The sequence below is a fragment of the Alligator mississippiensis genome, chromosome 12, assembly GCF_030867095.1.
Source record: "Alligator mississippiensis isolate rAllMis1 chromosome 12, rAllMis1, whole genome shotgun sequence".
Lineage (NCBI taxonomy): Eukaryota > Metazoa > Chordata > Crocodylia > Alligatoridae > Alligator > Alligator mississippiensis.
In genome coordinates, this window is record NC_081835.1 from 63,293,048 (window position 1) to 63,306,135 (window position 13,088).

Here is a 13,088-nt window from a genome sequence, read left to right on the forward strand (position 1 = left end):
AGCACCTACCTGGCACTTCATGAGCATGTTGAAGAAATCATCCCCCGGCTCCTGGGCATCGCCCTCTACGCGCAGGTGCCCCAGGTTGTTGTGTGTGATGCGGAGGCCGGGCAGGTTGCCCACGCTGGCACGCTGGTCGTCCAGCCGGCGGCTCTGCGAGCTGGCGATGAGGTCGAAGAACTCCTCCGTCTGCGGGGATGCCATGAGAGAGGACTGCGCTGCAAAGCAAAGAGTGGGAGAGCAGGTCAGGGCCAGTCGCCGAGGGGCTGGGGGCCGCAGTGCTGTCCTGCTGCTGCACTGCTACACGCTCACCCTGTCCAGCAGTGCCCAAGGGGCTTAGGCACCCCCTAACACAGGCCCATGTGGTGGGGGGGTGGGTATCAGGGCTTCTGGGTGCAAGCACAGCAGCTCCATTTGCAACCGGGATGGGGTTTCAGTTCCCAGCTCCTGCGGCAGGTGTCTGGCTGTGCAGCTCCAAGGGCTGGTAGGTAATTACTAGCCTCTATCAAAAGCCCAAGTGACTCAAATCCTCTGGCAGCTTGTCCTGCCAGGCCCAGTACCACCATGGCCTCTGCAAGCATCCTGGCTGCCCCGGCCCCTGCATCAGCACCGGCTGCAGGAGCCTGGTTCTCAGCGCTCGCAGAGCCAGGCCTCCCCTCCGCCGGCTGTGTGCAGGGAGACTGGCTGACGTATCCAGGCCCAACTCAAGCCCATTCCCTTCTCAGTGCCCCATGCTCCCACCTGCCCCCAGGGTCTAATCCATCCCGCCTGGGGCCGTGATTCTGGCATGCTCGGGTTCCCTAAACCCAGGAGGCTGCGGGAGACTTTTTTCCTCTCTCGGTGCCATTCGCGTGTCTCTGTTTCGCTCCTGAACATTTAAACGTTCCAGTAACAAAGCAGCAGAGAGCAAATCTCCCGAGTTTTGCTTTGGTGTTAAAAAAACCCCTAAAAAGCAAACAGTCCGGGTGCACAATCTCCTTGCCTGGACTTGACTTACCGTGCTGTTCCCATTTTCCTTGGACTTACCCACCAGGTTTCCACTCCTGGTGTTGTTCTTCGGGGCTGTTCATCTCACGGTGTGCATGGGGCTCCTGCAGGTCTCCCTCCCTTCCCCGCCTAAGTACTGCACTACGCGGGCCGGGGAAGCACGGGGCAGAACCCACGAAGCACAAAATCCCCCATTATGCCTGCATTGGAGCGGAGGTGAGCACACGACTGGCCAGCCCAGGTAGCTGCACTAGCGGAGATTGATCAGACAGCCTCCATCGGGCTTTTAAAAGCTCAGGGCTGGCCGGACAGCCCTTGCTGCCCCGTCGGCTCTCTGACAGCATCCTCCTTCATGGTGCCCGGTGCTGGAAGGCAAGCGGCAGGCACGGCAAAGCCCAGATTTCGAAGGCACGTGCATTTTCTTAAGCCAAAGATATCATTTCTCTTGTGGTTTTCCTGGCGCTGGGGTACTGAACCTCGGCCGGCTTTCTTTGCTGCAGCCTTGCAGGCGAGGAGAAGCTGGGACCCCTGCCGAAGCCCCCCCTCCCAGAGCCAGGAGATACTGGGAAGATACCGCAGGACTCGGGGCACTCTCATGAGCGCCAGCACCCCTAAGAAGCGTCCTACTCCCCACCCCGCCGACGGCAGCCCCGTGTACTTACATATTCTTTCTTCCAAGGCGGGCACAGGGGTGGCAGCAGCCTCGGCGGCCTCAGTTTGGCTCTCCTCGAGCGGGCAGCGCTGGTCATCCATTCGGTTGCTCTGGAACTTGCTCAGCAGGTCAAAGAAGCAATCCTCGTCCGACGGCGTCCGCGGGATCTTCTGAGAAGAGGGAAGAGGCACGATAGGAAGTGAGCCAGGGGGACGGCCTGTGTCCTGCCTCTCCCTGAGCGCTCCCCAGCACATCCCCGGACTCAAGGCCCAACCTGCCCACCAGCATCCCTGCCGTGCCCCCGCTCGGCGCTGCAGCATGTAGTCCGGGGTATCTTGAGTCTCTGTGGGACTCTACCAGCCATGGGCTAGCGCAGCATGGAGGCTGCTCTAAGCTGCCCCACCAGTGCCCATTTCCACCCCCCAGCAGATCCCTTGCACCAGGGTGGGCATGATGGCAACTGTAAGCCCTGCCTCTGGGCCTGCAAAGGGATCACCCCATGCCTCCAAGTGCTGGCACGCAGCAGCATCCCCTGCCCACCCTATGGAGGCCCCAGGATGGGGAGACAAGCCAGCCCCTTCCCTGCCACCCAGCCCCACTATCTTACAGGGGGCCTTCCCTGGGCTGGCACCATCCCAGACTCTGCCCCCTCTCCTAGCACTCGTGCCAGCCTCTCATTTTGCACCGCCTCACCAGCCACCGGTCACCTCCCGCCAGCTAAATTTAAACTCCGGTGCAAACCGCACGGCAGGAGCGGCAGCGCGTCCTCCCCCAGCTCCTGCTTCCTCTGGAAGCCGCTGGTCACCGTCATCCCGGAGCTGCCACTAAATTACAGCCCTTCAGGAAACCAGGCCCTGCCCCAAATAAGCACCTTGCCCCAGACAGTGCTATATTTAGGCTGTGCCAGGTCATGGAGTTGTTGTTGAAACCGCCTGCAAAAGTCCCAGGTTGTGGCCAGGCAGAGGTGACCAGAGAGCCACCACGGGGCACGCGGGGGTCACGGAGGAAGTGTGGCTTCCCCTCCTCGGCGCGGGCAGCCGCTTGGGGGGGGCTCCCTGCAGGGCAGTGCAGAAGGGGAGGAAAAGCGAGAGTGGGGTAAGAGGCATCTGCTTGGTGCTGGGAGCATCCCTGCGGGGCAGGGGAGCCTGGCACCCCTGCTCAGGCCAGGCAGACCCCACCCCAAACTCATGGGGGAACGATACAGAGAGGAGCCTAACCCGACATCGCCCACCCCGGTGCCAGGCAGCAGCAGCTCGCACAGTGCCAGTCAGCGGCGTGGAGGGGATCTCAGCACACAGGACGACGGGTCAGGAAAATGGACAGACATAGAAAAAAAGATGGTTGGCTGGGTGATTTTATATATATATAGAGAGAGATGCATATATAGATGTATGGATATAGGATACATGGATAGATGGGTGGATGGATGGATATACAGGGGGGTGTGTGTGTGTGTGTGTGTAGATAGATACGTATATATAAAAACATACAGCTATTATATATAGATACATGGATAGATGGACGGATGTATAGATATACAGATATATATATAGAAATAGATGTATGGCTATATGATGGATAGATGGATGGATGTATAGATATGCAGAGGCTGTGTGCATGTGTGTGTATATAGATATGTATATATAAAAATAGATATACAGCTCTGTGTGTGTGTGTGTGTGTGTGTGTGAGTGCGTGTGTGTGTGTGGATGGATGGATGAATGGCTACCCTCCGAGGACCCAGCGAGAGATGCAGAGGGGTAGATGAGTTTGGTCGCGGTCAGGGGTACAGTCGGGGATGCACCCTGGGAGTCCCGTTTCCCTCACGCTGCTGCAGGGAGAATATTACCCACCTCAGGAGGAGGCAGCTAGAGCCACGGCCTCCTGAGACTGTTACAGCCTGCGAGCCCCGCTACATCCCGGCCATCTCCCCGCTCACACCTCCCCAGCTGCACCCATCAGCCTCGGGCTGCAGCTGCCTTTGAAAGCAGCCAGTGCACCGCGGTCCTGCAGCGGCCAAGGAGACAGCGGACAAAGACCGGTGTGCATTCGTGGTCTTGGAGCAGCAGACTCCCCGGGCAGCCAGCCCCTCCAGCACTGCTCCTGGAAGCCATACGGGAGGTGACCGTGTTGCACTGGAGGGAGAGGACCAGGGAGAGCCAGGCCCTTGGGGCTGCCTCGAGCTTTGCTGCGCGGGTTCTGCATTGCACCTTACGGAGCCCATGCCCTGGGCATCTTGCCTGGCCACAGCACGCTGTAGGCCACCGGGGATCTCCTGCCCCAGCCCATGAAACGCCCTCCAAGACAGAGCCTCTGGGCCACGTTTCGAGGGGCTGGAGCTGTGCCACGGAGTGAGCTGTGCTGATGGGGTTAAAGCCACGTGCCGGCTTCAGCAAATGAAGGGAAATCATTTTCTTTTCTGCTAAGCAAACCAGATGAGATGCACTTGCCTGCTATTTAGGGCATCGTCAAAATTAGCAACGGGGCAGGCAGTGGAACATTAGCAATCTGGGAGCCGATCGGGGCGGGCGGGAGAGGGAGAGGGAGAAGAAAAAAACCCCTCACCTCTTCCTTGCACTGAGCTGCTAATAAACCAGCGTGTTGGAAAGAGCCTCTGAACCAATAATAGCTGCACCTGCAAATCAAAGCTGGCCGGGGCTCGAGCTGCTGATGTGCTGCATTTATTACCCTTCTCCCACCTCAGGTTGCCTGACCTACATTTCACGCCGGAGGAGAGAGATGCTGCTCTCATTCATGCCCAGCCCGGCTGCAGTGGTATTGGGTCAGTGGGAGCAGCGGCAGAGCCGGGCAAGGACGGCTTGGGCAAAAGGACAAGGGGTTGTGTTAGGAAGTGAGCTCTCGCAGGCTAGTGAGCGCGGCCGAGCGGCACGAAGGCACGCGGCTGCTCTCCTGGCCTAAGCAAGCCACGCGGCTGCCCGGTGGAGCTGGAGCCCGTCAGTGGGGCCCCAGGCGCTGCCCCCGGGTGTGACAGCCATGGATCAGCCCTCGCTTCGCAGAGCAGCAACAAATGAGACCGCGCTCCCCCGGGGGCTCCAGCAAGGAGCCTGTTGCCGAAAAGTCCTTGCCCATTCCCCGATGACCTCTGCGAGGACAGCGGGCAGGGAGATGAGTAACGGCCCCTGCAGGCGGGAGCGGGGCCCGGCCGAGCAGCTCATCATTCCTCCGCCGAGCTTGCACCTGCGGCCCCGCGCGGCCCCGGGGAAGCGTCGCTGAAGAGCTGCCCAGAATCGATTCGGGGACTGGAACGCAAAGCGCCTCTTGCAGCGGGTCCCCAGGCGCGCGCTGCAGCCGCCCAGCGCGCCTCTGCGGCAAACTTCGCTTCCTCCTTCACCCAGCTCCCCACCGCAGCATCCACCCAGGCACTGCTGGAAATGCAGCTTGCGTCTCCCGCCCTGGCGCGCCGTTTGCCATCCCCGTGGCGTTGCTCAGAGCCAGTCTGTAGCACTGGGGAGAAGGAAATGTCGCAGCCCCTGCTGCCAGCCGATGGGGCTACTCCAGGAGGCCTGCGCTGCAGCGTGCGAGGTGCCGACATCTGAGCAGCAAGGCCTGCAATCGATGAATTCAGAAGTGTTGTCTTCTTTAACCCCCTCACCTGGGAAACTTTTGAGACTTGTCTCCCATAGACACGGACACCGTACCGGGGCAACAACAGTGCCCAGAGGTGGGAGGATGGATATAGAGATGGATGGATATATATAGTTGGATGGATATATATATATAGACAGATGGATGGCTGGGTCCGCGAGCCCTACTGGAGCGCGTCCAACTAAAGCCTCCGACTCGCCACAGGTGTATTTATTTTCCGCATTCCTCCTCCTCGGCTACCCCCAGCCCCCCGGATGCCGTCGGCATGCTCCCCCGCCAGCTGTGGCACAGCTGTTCTGCTAGGAGCGGCTCCCCAGCTGGAAGCCCTAAGCCAGGAGAGGTCACTTCCCGGCCCCCTGGGCCGAGTGTCAGTAATGGGAGATGGGGCTGTTGACACTGTCTGGGGACTCTCCACGTGGTGAGTCAGACGCAGCAGTGTCCATGGCATTCAGAGCCTGGCCGGACGCCCGCTGATGTTGTCTCAGCATCACTGGATTGGGCCTGTAGTGTCTGGCTTGAATTTCTGAGACAGGCTCTGTCCTCTCCTTTCCCGAGTGGTTATTGTCACTCTGGAGACTTGGGGAACAACTGGCTCGGGCCTGGCTCTGCATCTGTCCCGCAGCACGCGGGGTCCTGCCTTGCAGACCCGGCTGGGACTGCCTGCTCTCTGACTCTCCAGCCCGCTATTTAGGAGAGCTGGAGCGGAGCTGCCGAGCCCGCTCTTCCCAGGGAAAGGGCATGGAGGGTGCACGCCTCTCCTCCTGCCCGGCCGGTGGACCCGAAGGACACGGACTTCACCCCTGGGTTGCCTGGAGTCTGAAGGTCTGGGGAAAAGATCACAAATTCTCCTCCTGCCATGCAGATGTGGAGAAGGGACCCGATGGATGGGGCAGGGGCGCACGGTGGTCAGAGCAGGGTGCCAGGGAGCTGTCCTCTCCTCTCCATCGGTGAGAGGAGACTGGCGGAGCCAGCGAGGGGGAAGAAGCCACTCTCTGGCTCCGTGTCCCGGCTCCCAGCCTCGAGCAGCGACATTTCCCTGGGGAGCCGCGGCTGCTAATCAGCACGCAGGGGAGGCTGGCTAATGAAACCCCGAGAGTCGGACTCATTTACCTGAAATAGGCTTCCCTGATTTGAAGGCAGCCAGGCTTTTGCATAATGTTTTCCCAAGTGATCGGCAGACTGTTTAACCCCGTCTGGGAACCAGGATGGAGCCAACGGAGGCGCTGACCGGGTTGATGTGCAGCCTGGTCACTGCCCCGGTCTCTCCCGAGGGCTGTGCAGAGATGCCACCCTCCGTCTGCGGCTCCGACCAGGGGCTCGGCTCGTCTGAGGAGCCCATCGGGAAGCCCAGGGCTGGGGAGAGATGCGGAGCTTCTCCATCGTGGTGCCCAACCCCAGGGGGAGAGGAGTGAGGTGGATGCCCTGTCCCTGCAAAACCTGCCCTCATTGTTAGCATGGGGATAACGAGGCTTTAAGGGCCTGGTTCAACCCCGGTGTTTAAGTGACTTGATGACTCCAGGCCTCCACCAGCACAAAACCAGCTTCCCCAGGCTGCAAACCCATCCAGGGACTTCAGGTTTATCCCACCCCCTGGCCTCAGCGCCTTTCCAGCGGGCAGACTTTCTGGGACACTTGCAGATCCACAGCCGGGGGCCGGCCAAGGACGTGTTAACAATGCAGGAGCCCACACTGCACCGCCTGCGTGGCACGGTGTACAACACCCCGTGCCCGACTTCCCAAAGCGCTCGGCAGAGCCAGGCAGAAGGAAGAACGGCTCTGCGGTCAGCAACAACTCCTGGAGGCCAGGCCGAAGTGTGCGGGGGTATGACCACCTCCTCTCTTGACCAGTCCCTGCAGCCAAAAAGAGGAGGAAGAGGGGCTGGAGCCCCGATGCCAGCGTGGACGTGATGTCTGAGCCGTGGGCCCATCCCCGCTCTGCTCAGCGGAAGCTCAGAGGGGAGGCAGAGAGCTGGAGCTGGCCCCCAGGAGGGTCCAAACCTCCTGGACAGAGGTCAGCTTCCTCCAACTCGGAAGGAAGTTGCAGCGCCGAGTTGGAGGAAGCACTCCAGCTCGCCCCATGCGAGTCTTTTGGGGCACAGACTCTGTTTCCGTATCTGCAGGACAGCAGCTGGCACGTGGAGGGACTGTCCGACTGCCCCGAGCAAACTGGAGCGGTGCACGCAGCACAGAGAGCCACGGGAACAGGAGACGGGTAGATGGTCGGTCACAGCGGCGTGGGGAAGGGACTCCCATCAGCCTGGCCACGTCCTGTTGACCTAGGGTGGACGCCTGGGGTTACAGCGGGGGACGAGGAGGGTTCACCCCTCTGGACCTCAGCAACCTGACGCCGTGCAAACAGGCCCATGCTTCCCCCACACCGCAGTGGCCTGAGGCTGGAAAACACTTGCTGCTTCTCAGGCCAAAGCTGGCTAGCATCATCCCCGACAGTGCCTGGCCCCTGGACACCTCACCGCGTGGTCCCACATATACAGAAATAATGATAACCAGCAGTTTGGGTCAAATCCTAGATGGACCTAGGGTCTGACCCAGTCTATGGCAATTCGTGTGACAGAGAGGTGACCCAGGAGGCACCCGCATCAGACAGAGGATGCTGAAGGGCACAGCGAACAGGGGCTGACCGGGGTTTTTTTCCCCTTTCTTCCTCTCTCACGTGCAGCCGCCAGCATTTAAGCTCTAGGAAGTTTGAATAAAGAGGCCGTGCCCCTCGCCCCCCTGTCTCAGCCACCTGTTTAGCTACACACTGACCAAACCCATCTGTTAAGGACGCTATATCCCCAGGCATCTTAGTAGAGGTGGTCAACTTGTTATATTTGGAAAATCTCAACCAAGCATTGCATAAGAAACTCCAAATGGGGGGGGGAGCGGGGGATGGCTATTTATTTTACACACACACACACACCCCATGCATCCATGCACTCCTGCACGTAACCCCGAAAACTTTCCCTGGGGTTTCTGTTCTTGGCAGGCTGGGGAACGGCGATTGTGTAAGCGTCCCACAAAGAACAAGGCAGGCGTATTTCAACCTGCTCTACATATCACACATCTCCTGTCACACCAGAGAGCCAGCCAAGAACAGTCCTGGTGGGAAGTGTCCCTCCCCTCCCAGCACACTCGCGGTACCTGCCAGTTATATATATCCTCAACCAAATGGTCCTGGCGGCAGTGGCTTCCCCCACAAAGCTTCCTGCTGCCTCCACACCGTTTGAAAGCGAGTTATTTTCACGCCGCCCGACTCCGGCAGGAAGCACTGGCCGGCCGGACTGGCTGGCCTGGGATAAAAAGGCTGCTTTCTGCTTGGCGTCGTGTCCGTGCGCCACCCTCAAGAGGAAAAAAACAAGCCCTCCGGCTGCCAGGTCCCTCCACAGTCAGGCCGGGACTTTGCACAAGGACAAAAGTGTCAGAGAGTCAGGAACGTGGAGGGCGGCGATGAGCCGGTCGGCCCCGCACGGCACGGCCCCGCACCTCCTCCCGTCTCAGGCTAGGGAGGCAGACACGAGGAGCGCTGGTCCGAGCCAGCTGGGTAAACTGTTGGACGTGCCTCAAGCCTCCAGGAAGGGCTGGAAACCATCTTCCCCATGGTTGTAACTCACCCCAGGCACCCTGCTTATCCACCGCCTAAGGGGTATTTGCCCCACCTGAGCCATCCCCGTGTTTCGTGGCACTGTCCACCTTCCCCTCCGTACCCCAAGGGCTTTTTGAAGGCACATGCACCGCACTGCCAAGCACCAAAGAGCAGGGGAGATGTTTCAATGTTTGACATTGCTTTTATATCGGCCTCGCCAGCCCGCTCTCGAGGACAGCCACTGCCTGGAGCCCCCCGTCATCCTAAACAGCTGCAAGTCCACGAATGCCCAGCAACGTGATGGGAGCTCCTCGCTCCTGCTCACTTTGCCAGGAGCTGGAAGAGCTGTGCCGCTTGTCGGCGGTGTGTGCAAGCGGAGCAGGATGCACCGGGGGCCGGGGCGGACAGAGGCTTGGAGATGAGCAGACACAGTCCGGGCACTCCAGGCATGGGACTTTGCTGTCCAACTTGTTTTGGAAAAGCAGCGCTCGATGAAAAGCAGATGCACAAATGGGGTGAGGGCTTGAAGGGAGCTTTGCAGGGAGGAAGCACAAAAGGAGGAGGAGGGGAAAGCCTTTTGGTCGGACACTACAGCCTGCTTCCAGGATGGGGGGACGGGCTTGGGTTCACTCCCCCGATCTGAAGTCCTGGATTCAGTGTCCCTGGGGATGAACAGCCGGTGCTGGCGGGAGCCGTGGCTCCCCATGCTAACGGCACTGGAGTGGCAAAGGATCCAAGAAGGGCCGTCTGACCTGCGCAGCCTTTGCAGAGCCCGGCACTTCCCATCTGCTCCTCCAGAAGCAGCGCCGGACCCGGGCGAGGGGATCGCAACCACGCACCGCGCGCGCCCCACTGCCTCCTCTCCAAACAAACCCGTCCCTCGTCCCGCCCGAGACCCCAAACGCTCCACGAACCGCGCCAGGCTTCCCCTCCCAGGGACTTCTTCTGCACCAGCTTTGCGACAATTAAAGTGCAAACTGAAGGGCTTTGGCAAACTTCAAATCAGCCAGTTTTCTTTTCTTTAAATATTCGCGAATAAAAGCCCAACCCGTCCAGGCGATAAAGCACACCCGCGTGGACCCGCGTACACACATGCATGCATACACGTACGCACGGTACGCCTCAACTTCTCCCGAAGCCACCCTCCCATTTCAAGGGCACAGATAAAAATTTTTAAAAAACCCAAAAAACCCGAGTGCTACTTACGGAGGCTGGCAACGAAATCCTTCTTCAAGCTTGTGCTTTTACATCGTGGAGAGCAAGGACCAGCTCTCGGAGCATGTGGAAAAGGTTTGCAAAGAGAGAGGGAGAGAGAGGCTGCTGCTCCTTGATGCTCGCTAGCTACCGCGAGCAAGCACACAGCACTCTCCCCAGCTATCTCCCCGCGCAGGCTGCTGTAGCTAAGATTTATGTGCAGCGCTCAGCCATGTGAAAAATGTAGACAGCGCCAATGACCCGCTCTGGGCTGAGATTCGGCTTAAAGTGACAGTCCTGTTTTCAGAGCCGCTGCTCTCGAGTGACTGTGCTGTGCCCTTGCCAGGCTGGGCAGGGAGTGTGCGCGTGTGCGAGAGATTCAATTGAACGGGTCATCTCCCCCTCATTTAACTGCCATGATCCTAATGTTATTAGCTGAAGTTCCTAAACATGCTCCCGAGCTCTGCGAATATTTAGCTTTCCCTCCACCTCCTCACCCACCTACCACTGCACACACTTCGTCTTATAAATAGATTAATATCCATTTTGCCAAAGTGGCTCCACAAACACGGGCTCTGCTCTGCAGCCGCAGGCAGGCCATGCCAGGAACGCCGTTGTGTTTGAACAGGTGCGGCGTGCCAGTTGGGAGCCGTGGGCACAATGTAAAATAAAATAAAATAAAATAAAATAAATAGAAAGGCTGTTTCTCGCTCCTCCTACTCGCTGCTTTTCAGTGTCATTTCTGTTCCCCGTTCTTCCCCTGCCACTGCAAAAGCCCACCTTGTTTTCACCCTCACATGAGTCGATCTTAACTCATCTGCAGTTGAACTAAGTGGATGGGCATGCCGTTTCTTAATGCAAGGGGGTTGTAAGGATAGCTCAGCCGAGAGGGAGATGCTATGCATCGCAGAACCACTGCCCATTTTACAGATGGGGAAAAAGAGGCAACCAAAAGTGGGGCAACCTGCCCCAGATGACGCACCAGGTGGAAGCGTAGACCTGGGAGCAGAGCCAAGATCTCTCAACTCAACCCACTGGGCTGCCCAGACTCGCTACACCTGGCCCCTGCTTCCCTTGCAGAGCTCTCAGGCCCTGCACGAAGCAGGCTCCCAGGGAAATAGCTTAGGTTATTAGGAAAAACTCACTAGGAGGGTGGTGAAGCACTGGAACAGGCTACCCAGAGAGCGGTGGCATCTCCATCCTTGCAGGTGTTTAAGACCTGGCTCAACAAATCCCTGGCTGGGATGATGTAGTTGGGGGCTGGTCCCGGTTTGAGCAGGGGGTTGGACTAGACGCGACCTCCTGAGGTCCCTTCACACCCTCATTGTCTGCGATTCATGAAATCCATGTTCTTCCATTGAAGGATCTGCTGAACTGGCCGGGAGACATAGCCATCTATACCTATATATCTATAGGTGCAGGGCCCAACGAGCTATGTATATCTATATAGATATAGAGAGTGCTTGAGAGAGATATGCATCTATCTACTCTCAGGGAGGGCAATGGGGTGGAGGGTTCAGGATCTCACCCTGAGGCTCCCTGCCAGCAGCCAGGCAGGTTCCCGTTCTCCAAGCAAGGACAACCTATGCAGTTGAGGACCTCTCCAGGTCACCCTGGCACTACGGTCTGCCAGAGGAAACAGTGCATTTAGAAAAGAGACCGACTGAGCTGAACTCCTCTGCTCTCTTCTACCACTGACTGGCTCCGAGACCTGGCGTGAACCCGTGTTTCCCTGCGGAGGGTGACAGCCGCCACCACCTCTCCGTGCGGGGCCCGAGGAGCTGAACCGGTGTTTGCAAAACACCCCGCGACCCTGGCTGGGAAGGTGTTGCAGCCGCACGAGGCGTCACGACTAAAAATACCTCCTGGCGTAGCAATGCTGAACGCCCCGAGGCCCCGAAGCAACGGGCGACGTCCCGAAGGGGAGGGCGGCAGCAAGGCCGTGGCGGGCTGTGAGCAAGCGCAGCGCCTGGAATATCAATCTGCTCGCATGCTGGCGGCGCGGACAGGAACTTGGATGAGAGGGAAGCCATTGCACGGGCGAGCTGGTTTGGCTCGGAGCAAGCAGGCGGTTTATAAGCAACACGCGGGGTTCAAGGGCAGGTGAGATTTCTGAAGGAGAAGCCCCTCCAGCCTCATCAACAGGCAGCACCGCTGACGTGTGTCCTTCCACACACCGCCTGGGCATGCCCTGCCTCCACACACCACTTCCCTCGGGAGGAGGAGAGGCATCAGCACGGCACCTCCACCTGTAACCTAGCACGTGGCCCTCTTTGCACCGGGAGAGAGATCCCAGACCTCCCCTGTAGCAAGAACTAACCCCAATGCACACTCACCGGAGACCCCCCGCCATAAACACAGGATGCATGATCTGCAACGCAGCCCCGACGCGCTTCTCCGTGCAGGAGAGAATGACGAGAGACCACTGGGATGCCTGTCACCTCCTATGCGGTGACACAGAGATCCCTGCAATGACTGCAGCCAGCTCCGACCAGGCCTCCTCCCAGGTCACCCACCCATGTCTGCCCCAGTAACAGCCAGTCTCAGCACCCTGCTCCCACCATACGCTTGGCCCCAAGACCCCTCCTTCCAAAGCCACGAGCCAGCCCTGAAACCGCCCGTCCCTGGAAGCGCCTAACCCCGTCCAGCCGACAGCCAGCTCGGCCGGGAGCTGGGCTTGACAGCTCCAGGCCTTGACAGAAGGAGCAATGGGCTCAAGCTGCAGCAAGGGAAGTTGAGGCTGGATATTAGGAAAAACTTTCTCACTAGGAGGGTAGTAAAGCACTGGAACAGGTCACCCAGAGAGGTGGGCTCTCCATCCTTGGAGGTTTTTAAGACCCGAGTAGACAAAGCCTTGGCTGGGATGATGTAGTTAGGGCTGGTGCTGCTTGGAGCAGGGGGTTGGACTGGATGTGACCTCCTGAGCTCCCTTCAGCCCTCATTTTCTATGAGTCTATGGCTTGCAGGAGACAGTCCCAGCCTGGGCAGGATGAAAGGGGCCCTGTGGCAATGCTTAAGCAATTCAGCCACCCAATGTCTGCCCTTCCTTGCTCCATTTCCAAAAAG

General features: G+C 58.9%; 1 protein-coding gene across 4 annotated transcripts in view; it reads right to left on the reverse strand.

The window, feature by feature from the left end:
- Positions 1-13,088, reverse strand: part of GPSM1 (G protein signaling modulator 1) — a 99,941-nt gene that overhangs the window by 4,294 nt on the left and 82,559 nt on the right. For all 4 annotated transcript variants that reach the window (XM_019475661.2, XM_019475663.2, XM_019475660.2 and 1 more), the window contains 2 exons: positions 1,650-1,809; positions 10-218 (listed from right to left, as the gene is read on the reverse strand). In XM_019475661.2, the coding sequence (XP_019331206.2) occupies positions 10-218; positions 1,650-1,809 (369 nt within the window). The remainder of the gene's footprint in view (positions 1-9; positions 219-1,649; positions 1,810-13,088) is intronic.